The 20,287-nt window shown below is 47.7% G+C and overlaps 1 protein-coding gene across 7 annotated transcripts in view; it reads right to left on the bottom strand.

Annotated features, from left to right (window-relative positions):
* The window catches only part of SRGAP3 (SLIT-ROBO Rho GTPase activating protein 3), a 354,753-nt gene that overhangs the window by 113,838 nt on the left and 220,628 nt on the right, over window positions 1-20,287 (bottom strand). For all 7 annotated transcript variants that reach the window (XR_008297014.1, XM_053219015.1, XM_053219016.1 and 4 more), the window contains one exon: window positions 769-931. Coding sequence is in view for 6 of the 7 variants with exons in the window: in XM_027042537.2 (XP_026898338.1) it covers window positions 769-931 (163 nt within the window). In the remaining variant the exon portion in view is untranslated. The remainder of the gene's footprint in view (window positions 1-768; window positions 932-20,287) is intronic.

Genomic DNA, 20,287 nt, shown 5'->3' with positions numbered 1-20,287 from the left:
CTCAGTGAGCAAACTTTTGACCCAAAAATTCCTGTTGCAGAGACCGACCATAAGATAATAGCAATGACCATGACGTAAGTATATATACAAAGATACTCACAGTAGTGTTATTTCTAAGAGTAAAATAATGGAAATAAGCTAAGTGTTCAACAATAAAAGATTGGTTAAATAAATGAGGGTAACCTATGAAATTCTATGGAATAATTTAAAAGTGGTACAGAAATATACTTATTGACTTGGGAAAATTTTGCCATACAGTGTTATGTAATTTGTTAGGTGACATAAGAAGACAGTAAAGTCATATATGCAGTCTCATGTCATTTGGGAAATGTATACTGGAGATGTATAGATATGAGAACTTACAAAAACTGTATTTGCATTTATATGTTTAAAGAAATTCCTATGGCACCAAAGTGATTACTGCAGAGTGGTACCATTCCAAGTGATTTTAAATTTGTGTGTGTGTGTGTGTGTGCTCATGTACATTTCCCCAAATTTCCTACAATGAACATGTAGTATTTGCCAACCATGCAGACATTTTAATTTTTGTGGGGGTGGTTGTGGAAATGGCTGAGGCCACCCAGATCTAGGATTCAGACTCAGAGTCTGGGACACCATGTCCAGCCCTCGGCCCCTTGCACCCTTCAACACACCTCCCCTCCTAGTCCCATCTCCACAAACCATATCCCACCCTGGCACCCTGGCAGTGTTGCCATGGCCAGCCTGAGGCAGAGATATCTGAGCAGGTAGAGTGGCCTGCTTGCCCACCTTTTTGAAGAGTCTGATGACATCCTCGCTGATCTGTGAGAGGCGGACGATGACATTGTTCATGAAGATGTCGTTGAGGGTGGCATGATCTCGACTCTCCCGCCTGGTCTGATGCAGGACCAGATACCAACAGTTCACGGGTGAGAGGAGGTACTGGTCCTTCCTGTGGAAACCAAGGCAGCTCAGGTTGGCCTCACTGGAACTGTCACCCACACAAGTGTTCTGCATTGTCATCCACTATAGCTCTTTTGAACTTCACGAGGCCCTTTCAAGTTCAGTTTCATTGGAACACATTTACAGCTAGTAAAGCGATCCCCCCCCAAGGTCCCAGAGCAGTGCTGGGGCCAAACCCAGGTCTTTGGGTTCTAAGTCCTATCCCATTCTCCTCTCCCACTGCATGTGGAATTTGCTACGTGCATCACTCCCTTCTGGGCAGAAGCTGCCTTCCGTGGGGCTAAGAAATACTCAACCAATTGTGCTTGAAATGCTCCTATTAGTGCTAAAACTATGCAGTGGAAAAACAAAAGTGGACCCTTCCCTGACTCCCCCAGCCCCTTTGTCCTCTTCCAGGGCCAGCTTCTGTGTCTTGGTCTCTTGGAGACACATGTCTTTGTCTCCCAATGGAGCTGGGGGCTTGTTAGGATTTCAGCTTCTGTATTTGGGAGGATGTCAACCCATCTTCCCAAATGGGATGCTTGAGTAAAGTACATACAAGACAAATAAATCCGCACACCCCCCCTGCCCCGTAACAACTGATAGGTCTTAGCAGACTCCAGCCGGGCATTTTGCTAAAACAGGGGTTCTCAAAGTGTGGTCCTCAGACCAGCAGCAACATCACCAGAGATCTCGCTAGAAATGCAGGTTCTCAAGCCCCATTCCAGACCTGCTGAATCAGAAATTCTAGAGGTGGCAATCCAGGTTTTAACACACCTTCTATGGGATTCTGATTCAAGCCAAAGTCTGAGAACCAGATATCTACATACCATAGAGATATGTTTGAAATGGGATATGAGAAATAGGATGTTTCTGAAAAAGGAAATGGGGGAATATCTCTCACTTGTGTACACTTTCCCAAAGGCCCCTCTGTTGGCCTCAGTAAAGGGTGTGAGTTTGTGTGTATACACACACATGTATACATATATCTGTATATATGTATACACATATATACATATATGTATGCATATATTTACACATGTGTGCACATGTATATGTATACACATATGTGTATATATGCACAGACATGTATATACATATATGTGTGCACATATATATACCCTACTCTCCAAAAAGAAAGAAGTAAGGGTAATTAGAAACCGATAATCTCATGTTGCCACATGTGGTGTTGTGCTGTGTTCTTGCCCTCTGGCCCTGATTCTTCCCTTATTCTACTTCCCAGGGTGGGAAGGACATGTTGGAAAAGGCAGGATGTGGGGGAGAAGACCATCTGCATGTTAAGGTGCTGGCCTCTAAGATAGTCCCAGACCTGCATTCTCCCCTTGGGCCCTCAGGGTGGGCCACCCCAGAGGGCTGGCCACGGATATGCTCAGCTGCCCACTACCAGTGATTTTGAGGAAGGGAATTCTGCTGACTCTATGACCACATTATCCTCCCACAGCCAAGGGGATGTGCCGGGGGTGCAGCTCCAACAGCCTTGGGCACCTGCAGCACCCCCACGCCCCAGACCCCACTGCAACTCCTAAGCTTGGGAAGGACAGGTGAGGAGGGGCCTCTTAAAGGAATTTTCTGGCTGTCACCAAATGGGCTAAAACTCTGCCCAGCTAGCACGAATCCGGGAGAAAGGAGTTTGGTTTAGAGGATGGTTACGGTGGAAAATGCCTAAAGAAAAAGGAAGATAGGCTGCCACAGGAAAAAAAAATGAACAAATTGCTTCTTTGCTTGTAACCTAGAGAAAAAGCTAGAACACGAAAAAATTCAACCACCCAGCCCAATTCCCTTGGCATTTACTCAGCATCAGGTCTCAGATGGGCTGTGGGTGACCATGACACAGACGTGCCTTGGAGGGGCTCCTTCTCAAGTGGCTGAGGCAGAAGAAAGGATTACAGTGGAAGGTGAGAAAGTGCTATAACAGAGACACACACAGAGCATCAGTTCCACTTGAGAAGTTGGAGAAGGCACCACTCTCCCCTGTGCTCTCCACATCCCAGGCACACACTCCCCTTTTCCGTTGTGCCAGGTTCCCTCCCACCTGGAGCCTTCATGCATGCTGTTCCCTCCATCTGGAATGCGTGAGCCCCTGCTCTTCTTGTGACTGCCTCCTTCTCTTCCTCTCGGTCTCAGCTTCAATGATACCTCCACAGAGAGTGCACCTGTGATCAAACGCTAAGGCACGGGTTCTCAAACTTTGGTACCTGGACCAGCAGTATTGGGATCAGCTGAGAACTTGTTGAAAGCGCAAGTTCTCAGGGCCATCCCAGGCCACTTACTAAGAAACCCTAGGGGTAGGCCCAGCATCTGTGTTTCAACCAGCCCTCTGGATATCCTAACACACTCAGGTTTGAGAACATTTGCCTCAAGCAGTTTCCATCCCCATCCCTCACCCTACCGTAAGTTCTTCCAGAGAAGAGACTATTCTGTTCCAGGCACCACATCCAGTGCCCAGGGATGTGCCTGATTCCTAGTAGATGCTATATAAATTTCCATGAGAAAAGAACACATTTGTGCTGGGTCTTGCAAAATGGGTAGGAGTTTTCCAAACAGAGGAGCAGAGAGAGAGAGAATTGTAGGCAGAGGGCACCATGGATACAAAGATAGAGAAGTGGCTCCATAGAGCCAGAATTTCAAACATGTTAAGAGAGGACTGGTAGGACATGAAGCTGGAGGGGCAGATTAAGGGCTTGATTGTGGGGAGCAACGAATGCCAAGCTAATGAGCTTGGAATTTATCCTCTAGGTCACATGGTTCTCTACCTTGCTATACATTAGAATCACCTGCAGAGCTTTAAGAAAACACCAAGAGCCAGGCCCAATGCAAGACCAACTAAATCAGAATCTCCAGGGGTAAAGCCTTAGTATTGGTATTTTTTTTTTAATGTTTATTTATTTTTGAGAGAAAGAGAGAGACACAGCATGAGCAGGGGAGGGGCAGAGAGACAGGGAGACACAGAATCCAAAGCAGGCTCCAGGGTCTGAGCTGTCAGCACAGAGCCCAACACAGGGTTCGAACTCACAAACCATGAGATTATGACCCAAGCCAAAGTTAGATGCTTAACTGACTGAGCCACCCAGGCGCCCCTAGTATTGGTAATTTTTAAACATTTTCTGTAGGATTCTAATGTGCATCCAGGGCTAAGAATGCCTGCTATAGGCAGTGAGGAGTCATGAAAGTTACGTAAGCAGAGGTATGATTTAACCAAAGTGTGTTTAGATCACTGAGGGCAGACTGCAGGATGGATGGATAGATAGATAGATGGATAGATGAATGGATGGATGGATGGATGAGTGGATAAAGGGGTGGGTAGATGGGTAAATACATGAATAAGTGGGTGGATGCGTAGATGAGTGAATGGGTAGGTGAATGAGTGGATGGGTAAATAGATGAGTAGACTCATAGATGGGTGAGTGTATGGCAGGATAGATGGGGGTGGACAGAGGCATGGGGCTGGAGAGAGGACGACTAGTCAGGAGGTGACCTTAGTCTAGGAAAAGAGAGAGATGATGAGGGCCTGGGTGGGTAGCAGTGTGGCCAGAGAAGGAAGGACTTGAGACACCTCCAAGGGAGCACAGATCATCATGGAGAGCTCCTGGAAATAGAGAGGAAGAAGAAGGATGGAGGAAAGTAGAGTGATTCCAAGGTGCAGATCTCAGGCAACTGGGTAGATGCTGATGACACAAACTGAGATAACAACTGCAAGGGAGAAGCAGGTTGGGCAGAAAATACTTTGCACATCCCATTTTTCACTGCTTCCTGATAGAAATGGAAAGATTAAGGGAGAGATGAGATAATTGAGCTGTTACTCAAATTACTTCAAGGGCTTAGCTCAGTCTGGGATGCAAAAATTGAGCAGCATCAGGGAATTAAATGTACAAAATTTATGGAAGTCACAGCCAAAAGGTGAATTTCAGGTGGGGGAAAAAGAAGGCAAGTGATTTTGAAAGGGTAAAGAAGTGCTGGGATGGCTTGGGGGCCATGAAATGAGGTCACATGGTCAGAGAGACTTGGTCAGAGAAAGCCAGCACAGCCCTTTCTCATCAGAAGCTGTGGGCAGGAAGCAATCTCTGCAATCTCCGATGGAGTCCCACAGGGAGGCAGGACAAGTGGAGGCAAGTGGAAGAAAGTTACCCGAAACAACCAAGGACTTGTCAAGCTAAAGTGAGCAGCTGCTGGGAAGACGAGGGTCTTGGTTCTCCCAGGCTCTCTTTGCAGTCTGTGTGGACGGGCCAGGCACAGCTAGGTGCTGAAGATGCAGCAGGGACCAGAGCAGGCGAGATCTTGCCCCCACATGCCTTCCACTCAAGTGAGGAGCCACATGGGAGGAACAGAAGATGGTGACACAGCCTCATATATGTAGTCATGAGAAGGAGGTGTGGAGCAGAGGAGGGCCCTCTTGCCCACATTTGGTGGTGAGGTGATGGATGGCTTCCCTTCCCGGAGGAAGCACTTTCTTGACTAAGAACCAAAGGCTGCAATGAAGTTGGATAGGACAGAGCTTTCTAGATGGAGAAATATGGTGAACAAAGGCCCAGAGAGAGGCCAGAGAGAGCATGTGGGTGAGTAGAACACAGTCGAGTGGGGCTCGAGCATGGCGTTCTGGGGTGGAATGTGGAAGGTTGGAGAATCAGACAGAAGCCACATAGCCAAGGGCCTTTATAAGTTCCATTACAGAGTTTGAGCTTTGTCCTCAAGTCAGTGGAAAGCCATCGAAGGATCTAGAGTGGGGGAGTGAACAGGTAAAACTGCATCTGCAGACTCTAGCTTTGGCTACTCTGTGGAGGACGGGCTCAAGGGGGCCAAGAGAAAAGATGAAGGATTCAAGAAATACCTAGGTAGTGAACAGACTGGGTCTGGAGATTAACCGGATGGAGTTTGAGATGCGGATGGGGAGGGAGGAAGAGATGTCCAAGAAGACTCCCAAGTTTCCTCAGTTGGGCACCTTGAGAGAGCAGGGGTGGCATTTGCTAAGCTGAGGAGAAGCAGAGCAGTGGTGAGGCAGGGAGGGACAGAGAGGAACTCCGTTTGAACACAACAAGTCTAAAGGGCTTAAGGAATACCAGGATGGTGATATCTGGGCTAGAGAAACAAATGGGGAAGGTGGTAGCAAGCACTCAGATGGTATTTGAAACCATGGAATGACATGGAACCCTGTACAAATGTGCACGACCACATGGCAGAAGAGGCAAATCCTCAGGAGGCCTGGCAAGGCTGAGGCTGGAGGGACGGGACAGGGCTGGGCTCCTCCCCTCCCCCTGGTTACCTAAGATGGCCATTATAGGCTATCCCATCCTTCCCTGCAGAGATGCTGCCCAGGCCTGCCATCCAACCAGCAGGCCCGTGCACTTGGTCTATCCCAGAACGGGAGACTGCTTGTTCTGCTCTCCTCACCTTCTCCCAGCCCTGGCTCCCTTTGTGTAGGGCGGCTCATTAACAGACTACAAGGCTTGGCTGGGGCAGGGGGTGGGGGCGGGAAAAGGGCTGTCCACAGCCAGGATCAGGGGTGGAATTGACTGCTTTGTGGAAAGCTGCCACCCATGGTCTTGGCCACAATGGTACCAGGCTCTCACCATGTCAGAAAGAAGAAGCAAGAGCCACAGATGGAACCCAACATGGCAAAACAAAAAGTTGCCTGGACTTGAGGGTGAGTGTTCACCTGTGTCCACCACACTGCCTACGTGACTTTATGCGGGTCTGTGCATAACCTCTGTATTCTGCCTACTCAAATGGTACCATTAGCCTTGGGATTAAACACCAGAAAACAGCTCCATGGTCATTCATTCAGCAGTTCATCCACTCAATACATTTTTTATTGAATATTTCATATGGTCCAGACCCCAGGGATGTAATTTTGAACACCACAGACACAGTTCCTGCCTCCGCGGAGTTTACAGTATAGTGAGGGAGACAGACACCGCTTAAGAAATCCTGCAAATGTGTGTCAAGTTACAATTGCAGGAAGTGCTAGAGAAAATGGTGCCAGGAGAGCCCATAACCAGAGGACCTGGCCTGGGGGTCCCTGAAGTATCTCTGAGGAAGCAGTTTTTAGGCTGGACTCTAAAGGAAGAGGGCAGGAGCCTGGTAAGGGGGTGGGAGGGGAGGCTCAGGGGACAAGGGCCCAGGCAAAGGGAAGAGAATAGGCAAAAGTTCATGATGGGGTGGGGGAGTTTGGTGCATTTAAGGAACTGAATAAAGGCCAATGTGGCTGGAGTCCAGGAAGCAAAGCAGAGGAGGGGACAGGTCAAAGGCTCCAGCCAGCACATCGATCACCATCCCATTGGCCATCTGGATTGTACCAGAACCCCAGGAAGAAGCACCCAAAGACACATGGAAGAGCTGGACACCAGCCTTCCTTTTCCAGGGGGTTACTTGTTCCTTTTGAGAATGGGACCCCTTTGGCCTGAAACCCAGCTCTCCATTCCAGCACTCATTTCGCCTGCTGCAGCCACACTTTTGGAAGGTGTCACAGTGAACCTGGCCAGCGCTCTCTACTCTAAGGCACATCTTGAGCAGCCTTTCTGCTTTTCCAATCGTGCATCCCAGTATCTATGCAGCAGGCAGAAGCAGCAGGCATATACATATGTATGTGAGAACTTTCACATACATATGTATATATATTTTCTTTTTCTTTCTTTCTTTTTTGGCCAGAAAACAGCAATGAAAATTTCTGGTGAGTCACAGCTTTCTTTCTTTGGCTAGAGTTGCTGGGTATGAGGCTCCAAGAGAATGCAGCTTAGAGGAGCAAGGTCTTGCCAAGCTGGTGAGCTAGGGAAATGAAATTAGCAGTGAGCCAGCTTCTCCTGCTTCTCAGCTGGGGGCCGGAAAATTCCGCTTTGCAAACAGAACCCATTTCCAGGCCTTCAGAGCCCCACGCTGCAGATGAATCCAAATCTACTGCCCTGGGACTGTGGTTCCTCTGGGAGAGAGGCAAGCTCCTGCAGCTGACACCATCGCCAAGATGCCAAATCCCTGCCTCTGGCTTCCTGCTCCCTTCTAGGACGTTTTTGGGGCTTACGCTGGCTTGCTCAGCAGACTGCTAGCAAAGCTGCCCCTGAAAAAAGGCTCCCTCAATTAGTTCCAGGGCCCAAAAGGTAAGCATAACCTCTTGCTACCTAAGCTGCCCTGAGCAGGATTTGGAATTCATCGCCCTTACTTGGAGCATGAATCATTAAGTCCACAAATATTACCTGAGTGCCGTCTTATGTGCCAGGCAATGGTAAGCAAAATGAGTCATACTCCCTCATTCATGGAGTGTACAGTCCAGTGGGGGCCTCAGGTGATAATCAAGTCATCACATAAATACATAGAAAATTTCGGGGGACCTAGGTGGCTCAGTCAGTTGGGCGTCCGACTTCAGCTCAGATCATGATCTCACAGTTCGTGAGTCTGGGCCTTGTGTCAGGGTCTGTGCTGACAGCTCACAGCCTGAAGCCTGCTTCATATCCTGTGTCTCCCCCTCTCTCTGCCCCTCCCCTGCTCACACTCTGTCTCTTTCTCTCAAAAATAAATAATAAACATTAAAAAAAAGAAATAAAATTGCATCAGTGATAGGGGCTATGCAGGAGAAATGCATGGTACCTCAAGGGTCTATAGTGGGGGCTTACCCCACCCCAGGGAGGTAGAAGTGAGCATCTGTTGACCATGCTGGTCCTTCTTACCATCGAGGCTTCAGTTCAGATGTTTCTCCCGCATGTGGCCTTCCCTGACCCTCAGGGGCTCCCTGGTCCCTAGCACAAACCCCTATTTTATTGTTATTACTGCACTCCCATTCCTGAGATTTGTCCTGTTCATTTACTTTCTGCTTCTGGTCTCTGACTTCTCTCAAGCTTACGTCTATCATGTTCACCACTGTTTCTCTGGAAGGACAGGGCACACAGTTGGCTGAAGAGATGAAAAGTATCCAGAAGGATAAGCTGGATTCACAAGGATGGGCAGATTTCGGTGTAACACAGGGATAAAGAAGAGCATTCCAGCAGTAAGTGTGAAGGCTCCGTGTGCATGGATGCCTTGTAAAACAGAGAGAAGGCATGCGTGGCCAGAGAGCAGAGAGGAGGTAACCAGGGGTGCAGACAAGGCTGGAGAGGTAGCATGAGCTGGGGCCTTGAAGGCCAGGATGAGCGTCTGGGCTGGGTACTGTTGTACACAGCTGCTGTAACAAAGCACCACACTGGGAGGCTTAAATAGAAGAAATGTGTTGTCTCACAGTTCTGGAGGCTACAAGTCTGAGATCAAAGTGTCAGAAAGGTTGGTTCCTTCTGGGGGCTGTGAGGGAGACCCTGTTCCATGCCTCTCTTCTAGATTCCGGTGGTTGGCTGGCCATCTTTTGTGTTGCTTGCCTTATAGACATATCACCCCAATCTCCACCTTCGAGTTCACATGATGTTTTCCCTGTGTCTGTGTCCAAATTTCCCTTTTTTATAAGAACACCAGTCGTGCTGGATTAGGGCCCACCCTATGTGCAGGTTAACTTGATTATCTCTGCAAAGACCCTATTTCCATATAAAGTCACATTCTAAGGTTTTGGGGTTAGGACTCCAGCATGTAAATTTTGGGAGGACACAGTTCAACCCATAATAGGCTGCTGCCCCAAGTGGATCAGGAGTCCCAGAACAGTTTACATGATCACTCAGGCGTCTTTCATGTGGTCCATCAGAGGAGCGAATGGACCTGGGATACAGAAGATAAAGTCTGACCCCATTAACTGGCATCCAAGGCCGGTCCACCCCGCTCCCACTTCCCCCTCTCTGCTTGCAGAAACCTTCTCCGGGCAGTGGATGAAGCTCTGAACCAGGGATGGGTTTCTTCATTTATCTTTTTTTTTTTTTTTTTTTTTTCCTCCCAAGGAAACTGAGGCCATTGTATTGTGAGTTGGAGAGGTTCTGACTCTGGTTAAATTCTGCTGCTAATCAGCTGTGAGTCCTTGGGCTTGTCACTCTACCTCTCTGAGGCTCTGCTGTCTCATCTATCATATGGATGGATGAGCAACTCAGTGGTCAGTGAGGGTCTTCAAATGTTAACAATATCGACTGTTATTTTCCAAAACCAAAATGCATACACATGAGCTGACAAAGGCTTTTTTGTTCCCAATTCCCCAACTTATTTGAAAAGCCTCACAAGATGCACAAAATGACGACGGTGAATAGCCATTATGCAGGACCCTTTCGTCCCATCTTCAATGACAGGACAATGAGGCTGCTGAAACCCAGGAAGGGGGTAGCTAGCTCTTCCCAGCTCGTGGGCATTCCTGCCTTGGCACCTGTGCATATTCTGTCTTCACTCACTTTGAATGCCTTCCCCTACCCTTTCCACATGGCAAAAGCCCACTCTCTGAAGTCTTGTTCAAAAGGCTTTTCCTTCAGGGATTACCTGAGATCTGTCTAAATCACACATTTCGATCTTCTCAGATGGTCACCTCTGGACACCTTTTATGTTGTTGCTTAGCTGATCAATCGCCACTCACATGTATGGGGCTTGATCCTCTGCTTATTCTAGAAGCCCTTTGAAGGCAGGAACAGTCTCTTGTATTTCCTTGTATTCCTCCAGAGTCCTTGGCAGAATCTAATTCATCCATTCATTCACCTGTTCACTTAACTCGCTCTTCTAATATTTTTTTAAACATCTGCCACATGCTAGGGACAGTCTAGTCACAGTGGATTGAAAAGATGACTAGATGTGCCTTGAGAAGGCTCACAGTCTAACAGGTAAAATTAATGCAAGCCAAGAATTATTACAGCTATTGGTCAGAATTCCTCTAATTTAAGTGACAAATATACTTCAGGCTGGCTTAAGCAAAAATGATAGTAAGTGGAAGGAAGGAAAAATTTAAAGGATAAAACATTGTAATCAAAAAATATAAAGGAAGGGGCGCCTGGGTGGCGCAGTCGGTTAAGCGTCCGACTTCAGCCAGGTCACGATCTCGCGGTCCGGGAGTTCGAGCCCCGCGTCAGGCTCTGGGCTGATGGCTCAGAGCCTGGAGCCTGTTTCCGATTCTGTGTCTCCCTCTCTCTCTGCCCCTCCCCCGTTCATGCTCTGTCTCTCTCTGTCCCCAAAATAAATAAACGTTGAAAAAAAAATTTAAAAAAAATATAAAGGAAGAGGAGGGGGTTGGCCTCAGGAATAGCTGGACCCAGGGGCTCAAAGGATGTTCTCAGGATCTGGTCTTGCTCTCCCCATCTCTTGGCTCTGCTTTCCTCTCTCTGTGTTGGCTTCACTCTCAGGTAGGCCCTCTACAGACCAAAAATACCCTGGCTGCCAGTAATCCCAGTAGAAAGACAGCCTCCACCCCCCATCAGTCCACTAAAAGTCCTGGAATTACATCTTATTAGATTAAAGCTCTGCGACCAAGATGATTCAGAGCCAGTTACAGATTCACCATAGCTCAGGGATGAGTCCCCAGAGGAAAATCTCAATGCTGTTATCAGAAAAAAGGAGGAGGGATGCTAAGCAGGAGAGGGTACTGTGTTATGCTGTGTAAGGAATGGGATCCCAGAGGAGGGAGGGAGGAGCTAATTCTGCCTCAGGGTAGAGGGAAAGTCACAGGAACATTTGCATTGGGCCTTGAAGTACACAGAAGAGGTGCAAAGGGAAAAGATGGGAGCATCCTGCAGGCAGAGGGAAGCCTGAGTAGTGTGAAGCTGTAAAGTCATATAGGACATGGGCTGTTCTGGGGCTAGCTGTCTAGAGCAGGGCTGAGGGAAGGCACAGTGGAAGCAGAGGCAGCTGTGGCAGGAAGGACCTTATACATAGGTCAAGGCTGAATGAAGGTTTAAGTGGGCCAATGATGAGATCATTGGGGCAGGGAGGCCAGGTGGGAAGCAGAGGAGCCATCCAGGTGAAGAGAAAGAGTTTATCCTGGGGCTTCGCCTCAGAGCCACCACGACAAATGGTGAATGTGAGTTTTTAGGGCAAGGAGAACGAATTGAAATCCACTGACTAGAAGCTATCTTTGGCTGATGCCAACCCTGAGAAAGCATAATTCGGAAGGGGAGGGACTACATCCATTGGGTCACCTGGCTGAGGCAGGATCTGCTTACCCATGCTTCAGTGCTGAGTCAAAGGCTGGGGCTCAAATCCCAGTTGTCCTTCACCAGCTGGGTGAACTTGGATAGTTAATTAGACCTTTTCTTTCCTTATCTGTAAAATAGGATTGATGATGGCTACCTCACAATGGCACCTTAAGAACTGAATGAGGTAATTCACGGGATGCTCTTAGCATCAAACCCAGCATATGATAATTATTATTGTTGTTATAATCACTATTATTACCACTAGCAGCTCATTAGGTTATTCGGAAATTCCAACGATGGATGTATATAGATATATGACCCATGGTAGGCTTTCCACAAGTGTTGGTTTTCCTCCCCCACTGCAAACTCTCATGTATACTTCAAGACCCAGTGCAAATGGTCCTGAGACTCCCTCTCCACCCTGGAGCAGGCTGATTCACTCACTTGTTCTCACACCTCAAAGTGATGGCACACTGGGTCTGGTGTCCAGCAGCACCTCTGAGCTCCCCCCTTGAACTTGCTAAAAATATTCTTGGCACCAGAATGAAAATCTCTACCTCAATGGGCAAAGCCCGGCCAACCTCATCTTCTCTTTCCCTACAAACCCCTTTGCCTTGGTTTATCCATCTGCAAAATGAGCACACCACTGTATATGCAGTGCTAGCCCTGACCCATGTCTCCTCTGGTTGGTTCTTCTACTGATCACCTGGGGATCCTAAATCAGGACTCACCTTGTCTGGCCTTCAGGTCTCTTGTGTGTCAGGTGGAGATAATGACACCTTTCTGACTCCCAGCTCCACTAGGATTCTTGGGAGGATTTAAGCAACTAAGGCTGGGGAGGTAATTTGCAATGTGTAAGCAAGGTACTATATAATCTTCCAAGGTCATTATTACCCTATTTGTCTAATGGAATTGAGTCAAAAGTAAACCCCTGCACATTCCTACTTGTTACAATCCCCTTTATAAGATGTGGTTTATATATACAATGGAATACTACTTGGCAATGAGAAAGAATGAAATCCTGCCATTTGCAGCAATGTGGATGGAACTGGAGGGTATTATGCTAAGTGAAATAAGTCAGCCAGAGAAAGACAGATATCATGTTTTCACTCATACGTGGAATGTGAGAAACTTAACAGAAGATCATGGGGGAAGGGAAGGGAAGGGGAAGAAAAACAATTTCAAACAGAGAGGGAGGGAGGCAAACCATACAAGACACTCAGAAATACAGAGAACAAATTAAGAGTTGATTGGAGAGGCGGGGGAGAGGAGATAGTGGGTGATGGGCATTAAGAAGGGCACCTGTTGGGATGAGCACTGGGTGTTGTAGGTAAGCAATGAATCACGAGAATCTACCCCCAAAACCAAGAGCACACTGTATACACTGTATGTCAGCCAACTTCGCAATAAAGCATATATTAAAGAAAAAAAGATAACAGTGGACATCATGTCTAGAAGTGAATGGAGAGGTGAGTGGGCTTAGAGTGGGTCATGGGCTTAGGAATCAATAGGCTTCTTCCCCTGATTGTAAGCAAACACCACAATGCCCAACAAGGAATGGCAAGCATGCTTTCAAATGCAGTTATAAATAAAATGCAAATGGCCATAAAAAAATAAAAAATGAAATCTCCTTTATTACATCATCTATTTTTCATTTTTAGAATAAAATTTAAATGATATGCACATATATATTTATATAAAGCATATCATACATAAATAAACCACATCCTGGTTAATACTTTGGAAGTTGCTAATTATAGTCTCTGAAGATTTCAGGAAAGCTGGTGTAGGATCTAGAAAAGAGCCAGAAGGGAAAACTTGGAAGGAGAAAAGGGGGTGTAGCTGTTGCAAAAATCACGGTTTAGGCTGAGATTCCTGCTTTAGAATCCCTCCCAGCAATGAAAACAGAAAGGTGGAAGATGGAAAGGGTAGTGATGCAAGACATTCACTCTCCAGAAGGAGCTAGAATGACTCCGGGGAGGTCTTACATGGGCTTCAGGCTTTTTGCCTTTCCTGCAAACCCACCATATTTAATACCTCCCTGTTAATTATTTACTTTTTACTTAAGTGAATTTATTTACAAAGGACTTTCCCCAGTCTTAGTTAAAATAAAATTTTAAAAAACCAGCATCACTTGCCATAAATAGAAAGTTAACTCAAGAAGTAAGTTCAAGGAAAACAAAATAGCATCATTCAATCCTAGGGAGATGCTGGTGCCTGAGGTCTGCTCTCTATTTGTGAAAGGGGAGATTAGAGAGGCATAGCAACACACTAGTAACCAAACTGAGACTGTCTCCTTGAGCCAACCACAGAGACTGAAAGAGAATTAAAGAATTCAATATTTATGGTTCATGTGCTATCAGTGATCGCACCCTCATTTGGAGGAACACCAATCTGGTCTGACCAGCCCTCATGTTGCAGAAATGCCCACTTAAAATACTGGATCTTTGTGTGCACTCCTCCACAGACTGGGAGCTCACATCCTCAAGGCAGCCCTTTCCTTGATGGACAGCTCTGGCTACTGGAATGTTCTCTAGGTCGAACAGTTTCTCTGAAAATGCTATCCTTGGACCTCACCTCTCCCCTTTCTGTAGTCACACAAAGTAAGTCTATTTCCTTCATATGTTTAAAGGAAGTATTTGGTAATATCTTGGTCTTTTCAACTACTCATTCAAAAGAACTTCTATCATTGATCAGAGAGGGAGAGAGAGACTAGAAATGACCCCTTGCCTTCAAGCAGCCATCAGACTCAAGTGGGAGAACCAGACATATGAACTGGAACGTTCCTTGGTAATCTGACAGTAATAATGTGAGTGACACACAGATCACCATGGGAGGCCAGAGGAAGAGCAGTTGACTGTGGGCCTGGGGTCTACAGCAGGGGCTTCCCAGAGGAAGCAAGCCTTGAGCTGGCCCTGCTGGGATGAGCCAGAGCTGCTCAGGAGGAGAGAAGGGAACCCTCAACACCCACACATGCAGGACTGGTCTAGACCGATGGATGGCTCTCAGGAAACACTAAACTATCCCAGAGAGGTGACGGGATACCCAAAGTCATGCAGTTTGAAGCAGTTTTGCATTTTGGAGCCCAAAAAACCAAGGTCAGAATTCTAGCTCTGCCACATACCTGCTCTAGCCATGTCCCTCTGAGCAAATGACTTAACTTCTCAACCTCAATGTTTTCAATGAGAAAGGCAGGATAGTACCTGCCTCAAAGGTCACCATGTTTACCACGAAAATTAAATGAGGCCACACATGCAAAAGATCTAGTAGAACACTTGGCATGTGATGAGTATCTGAAGGGTTAAACAACCCACACAGCACAGCACCGAGCGATCAGGAAAGGTGTGGCTGGCACACGGTACTGGAAGAATATCAACCCTGGGAAGTATTACCGGAAAGCTATTACTAGTGTGATACTAGTCATAGTAATAGTAGTGACTATGAATGGAGACAGGAGACCCACCTGGAGGACCTTCTCCTTCATCCCACCTCAGTCTAAGCAAACCTTTTGATTCTGAATCCTCAGCCCATTGACAGGCTCCATTTACCTGCTACCAAAGTGCTTCTCTGCTTAGGTTTCACCTGAAAGGCTAAACCTAAATTATAGCATCTTTTTAGGGAAATACTACATCTGCGAGAAAACGTTAGTTGCTCGCTGGAATCCTCCCTCCCAACTGCTCCGTGAAGAGATGCTCCAAACCTTCTTCACGTGGACTATTAAGCATTATTCATTAGCCAGCCACACACCTCCCAGTTCTTTCCAAAATCTGACTTTCCCAACTTTAAACATATTTGAATACAATTCTCTGTTGCCTTCCCCACACCCCACACCACCACCACCCCCCCCCCCCCCCCGGCCACAGCTGTCCAAATAGCAGCAATCAACAACTGGCTAGAGAAAGCACTTTTCTCAGGTATAGCCCATGGAAGGTGAGAGGTATCAAAAACTGTGAAGGTGTCAGGATAGAAGAGGACATCACCTCATACACAGGGCACTATTTGCATGTGGTGCTAATATTCCAGATGGAAATCTGGAGCTGGGCTAGGATGGGGCTTTTCAAACTGGGTCCCAAGCAGTGCTAGTTTGGTGAAATAATAATATTTCAGGGGAGGGAGAATTCTGTGATCATATAGCTTTCAGAAAGAAATCAACAGGCTCATTTATTGCAGAACTTCTCAGAGCCTTCTATCCCCTAACAGGTATTCGGAATCTTTAACAGGGAGTATGGAATAGGTAGTTGCTCCTAACTCCATTCATGTCCCCTCCCCAAACCTGCCCTCACCCCTAGACATATCAGTGTATTGATGTCTTAGAAAACCCTCCACTGAGGGAGAAAAAGTCTTAGTCCTAGGAAACCTCTGGCTTCCTAGAACTATTCAATTTGTTTCAAGGACATCCACGTACCCCAGAGGCAAGTTTTAAGCCCCCTGTGTGCTGCCCCCCGCACCACACTCCTGCTCAGGAACGGCACTCAGTTCCAGGTCTTGCAAAGGACAAGCCAAGCTCAGGCCAGGGCTGGCTGGGAAAGGACTGTGGGTTACGGACCTGACTCTGGGGAAGAGGAAGGGTCTAGAAGGCTAGCATGGCCTAAAAGTGAGTTGTGACTAATTTATCATCTGGAAAACCACTGCAGTGGGTGCCCTTAAATATGAATGAGCATCAGAATCTCCTAGAGGGCTTGTTAAAATACAGACTTCTGGGCCCCACCCCTGGAGTTTGTCATTCAGCAGGTCTGGGGGAGGCCCGAGATTTTGCATTTCAGACAAGTCCCCACGTGACGCTGCTGGTCAGGACCGCACTTTGTAAACTGATGCTCTAGAGTCCCGACTGCCCAGTCAGGGAGAGCACCATAAAGCCCACATTCTGTCCTCTCAACAACACTGTGCCAGGCATGAGGCACAAGGAGTGGGTGACCCTTTGCCTGAATGGTTTCACCAAGCTCATAAGGCAGCCAGAAGACAGATGTCCCCTTCCCTGCCTCCCACCAGCCCCACGTCAGAGGAACTCCAATCACCACTTGATCTCTGTTCATTCATTCAACTAACATGTAGTGCATGCCAACCAGATGCCAAAGCAGGTACTAAGTGACCCTAGGTCAAGAGCCACTCTCTCTGCCATCTCTGAGTTCACAGCCCACTGGTTGTCAAAAGGGGATAGACAAGAACACAGGTGATTTCAGCACAGGATGGTAGCTTCTGCCTCGTGCTTCTCAAGTCCTCTGTCAAGTCTCAGGTGGAAGACATCCTTGATTCCTCTTTTCCTGAATCCTACCTCTGAAAGACAACCCAGCAGTGCCCACTCCTCCTTGTCTGCTCTGTCATCACCCCTACAATCGTCAACACCCACCTGCAGAGCAATACTCCCACCCACACCACCCGTCTCCCCTGCTCTACTCATGCCCCCTCCGGTCCAGGGTCATCTTTCAAAAACAGAAATGGGAGGGGCACCTGGGTGGCTCAGTCGGTTAAGCATCTGACTTCGGCTCAGGTCATGATCTCACGGTTTCTGAGTTTGAGCCCCGTGTCAGGCTCTGTGCTGACAGCTCAGAGCCTGGAGCCTGCTTCAGATTCTATGTTCCCCTCTCTCTCTAACCCTCTCCTGCCTGTGCGCTCCCTCTCTCTCTCTCTCTCTCAATTATAAATAATAAACATAAAAAGTTTAAAAAAAACAGAAATGGGATCATGCTCCCGCCTACTTACAATGCTTCAGTGGCTTCTCACACTCCCTCACCACCATGGTGTTCCAGCCCCACTGGCCCCTCTTCTCCTCCCCCTGCCCCCAGAGCTGCCCTTACTCATTCTCCAGGTCTCTGCTTAAATGCCACTTCCTCAAGGCACCTTCCCTGACTGTTATTCTAGTTCAATGTGGAGACGAAAGAGGGCTGTAATCCTTTGACAGTCCTCCGACAAGAGGAAGGCTTTATTTCCTATCTCCTTAAAGCTGAGCTCAGGCTAAGAGATGGTGTTGTACCAGTTCCAGGCCTAGCACTGAAGAAGATGGGGCTTCCCCAGTGCTCTCTCAGAGTCCTGGATTATGGTGTCTGAAGTCTGAAATACCAGGTAGAGAGGTCCTGATACCACATGGGGAAGGATTCAGCCCAGCTGGGCCCAGCCTTCCAGCCATCCCCAGAAAAGCACATTAAGTAAAGCCATCTTGGACTGTCTAGCCAGAGCAGCCACCAGCTGAATATCACTCGGTGATCCCAGTCAATGTCATATAAAGTAGAAAAATCACCCAGTTGAGCCCTGTCCAAATTCCTGACCCACTAAACCATGAGTTACTAAGATCTGGGACTAAGTATTGCTGTTACACATAATACTAACCAGAACACTCTGCATTATATTTATTTCCATCATAGCACCTCCTGGACAACTATACATTTTTTTCAATTGCCCAGGCAGATAAGGACCAAATGGAGAAGCACTGAACTTAGAATCAAGAGACCTGAGTTCTTGTTATGGACTGAATGTCTATGTCCCCTTAAATGTCATATGTTGAAACCCTAGGCCCAGTGTGATGGTCTCAGGTGGTAGGGTCTCTGGCAGATAAGTAGGATTGGGGTAGAGCCCACATGAATGGAATTCGTGTTCTTAGAAGAGTCAACAGAGAGCTTGCTCTCTCTTCTCCTCACCATGTGAAGACACAGTGAGAATGAGCGGTCTACATGCTGAGAGGACTCTAACCAGAACCTGGCCATACTGGCATCCCATCTGGGCTGGACTCACTGGGCCTGAGCTCCCTGTGGCACAGAATTCAAAGAAAGGCTCAAGTGATGGCTCTGAGGGTTCACCTGGGGTAGGTTGAACATCTGGAGAACAATACCATCACTTGTCTCTTTTCTACCATCACATTATGCACATTGAGGATGTCTTGTTTTCTTAGACTGTGCCATGTGCTGAAACACAAAGATGATTAGAACACAGTCCCTGCTCTCAGATAATGTACCTTCTCTTGAGAGACAAGCACATGTCTTGGGGCATGCCCACGGTTGGTATGGATGGTTGAGGTGGGCACCACGTCCTTTGAACTCTGCTACCTGCTTGCTCTTTGGGGCTCAGTGTAGATGTCACTTCCTCTTGAAAGCTTCCTTGAGTCTGACCTGGTGCTTCCTCTGTGTGCCCATAATATTCTGTATTTGTTGTTTGTTTATTTAGCCATATTTACTGAGCACCTACCAGGTGCCATGCCCTGATTTATAGTAGTAAACAAGACAGGCGGTTCCTGCCATAGTGGAATTTCCTGTCTAATGGAAGAGAGATGAACAATCAAACATAAAAAACAGAAGAAAGAAAATATCATCAAATGATTGCTGTGATGGACTTGCAGCTTCTAGCACCATGCAAAATAGGTTTATAAGCCACCATGGTCTGTGGTACTTTGTTACAGCAGCCGAATGGACTGACGGTCCCCATCCCAGTTCGGACACTCATTTGCTGTGCAAATCAATTCCCTATCTTGGGCAAATCAATTCTCTCTCTAAACAAAATCTCTCAGCCACAGCAGGCTTTATACACCAAGTATGTTTCTGCCCTCCCTTCCTTACTCCCACTCATTCACAACCCCCCCCCCCCCCCCCGCCCACCCATCTCTGTCTGGCACTGGGCCCACTGCACTGGGAATAAACTAACAAGATCTAGGCCCTTCCCTCAAGGCCCTGAGAGGCTACCTGCCAGAGAGATGGACACTCTTAAATGAAGTATCTGTAAGACAGCAAGACAAGCCTTCTCTGGACAGCAGGACGAAGGACCCAGAGCACAGCACAGATCTTGTCCACTGAGCTCCAGAGAGGCAGCCAGAGGTCAGCACTGGTTGGCCCTGGGGTCAAAGGGCAAATCCAGGCATCCCTTAGAGACTCCTGCTTCCAAAGCTGCATTAGCATCGTGCGGAGGGCCTATGCCAGCTGCACTGGCCTGGGCCGACACCCTAATTAGACTTTCATAGTGTGTCAAGCAGCCTGCTTGGCCCGACTGCCAGCTGGGGCTCCTGTTCCGTCTGGTGGCCTTTGTTTAATGAACCCATGAGGGGCTGGGCGAGCTCATTACAGGCAATGCGAAGGAACAGGGGACCCCTGCCCATGCTCCCCTGCTCCCCCGCCTTTCCCCCATGTTCACGCTGAAAATGCGAAGGGAGGAGACTGGCAGGAGCTGAGGCCACAGCCTGACCACACAGCCCTGGATGGCTCCAGTGACAGCTCAGCCAGAAACAAGGGTTTCCGTGCGTGCATCTGTGGTTTTAGGGGAGCGTCCACATCTCTGTTCTCAGGCTGCACCCTGGCCCTTTCTTATCTGAAGCCAAGGAGGCAGAAGGAAAATGACAGTTCAAATCTGTCTCTTTGCAATGACTG

The sequence above is a fragment of the Acinonyx jubatus genome, chromosome A2 (genome assembly GCF_027475565.1).
Source record: "Acinonyx jubatus isolate Ajub_Pintada_27869175 chromosome A2, VMU_Ajub_asm_v1.0, whole genome shotgun sequence".
In the NCBI taxonomy this organism is placed as follows: domain Eukaryota; kingdom Metazoa; phylum Chordata; class Mammalia; order Carnivora; family Felidae; genus Acinonyx; species Acinonyx jubatus.
The sequence above is the reverse complement of the archived record's forward strand: the minus strand, read 5'-3'. Positions and strand labels throughout refer to the sequence as shown.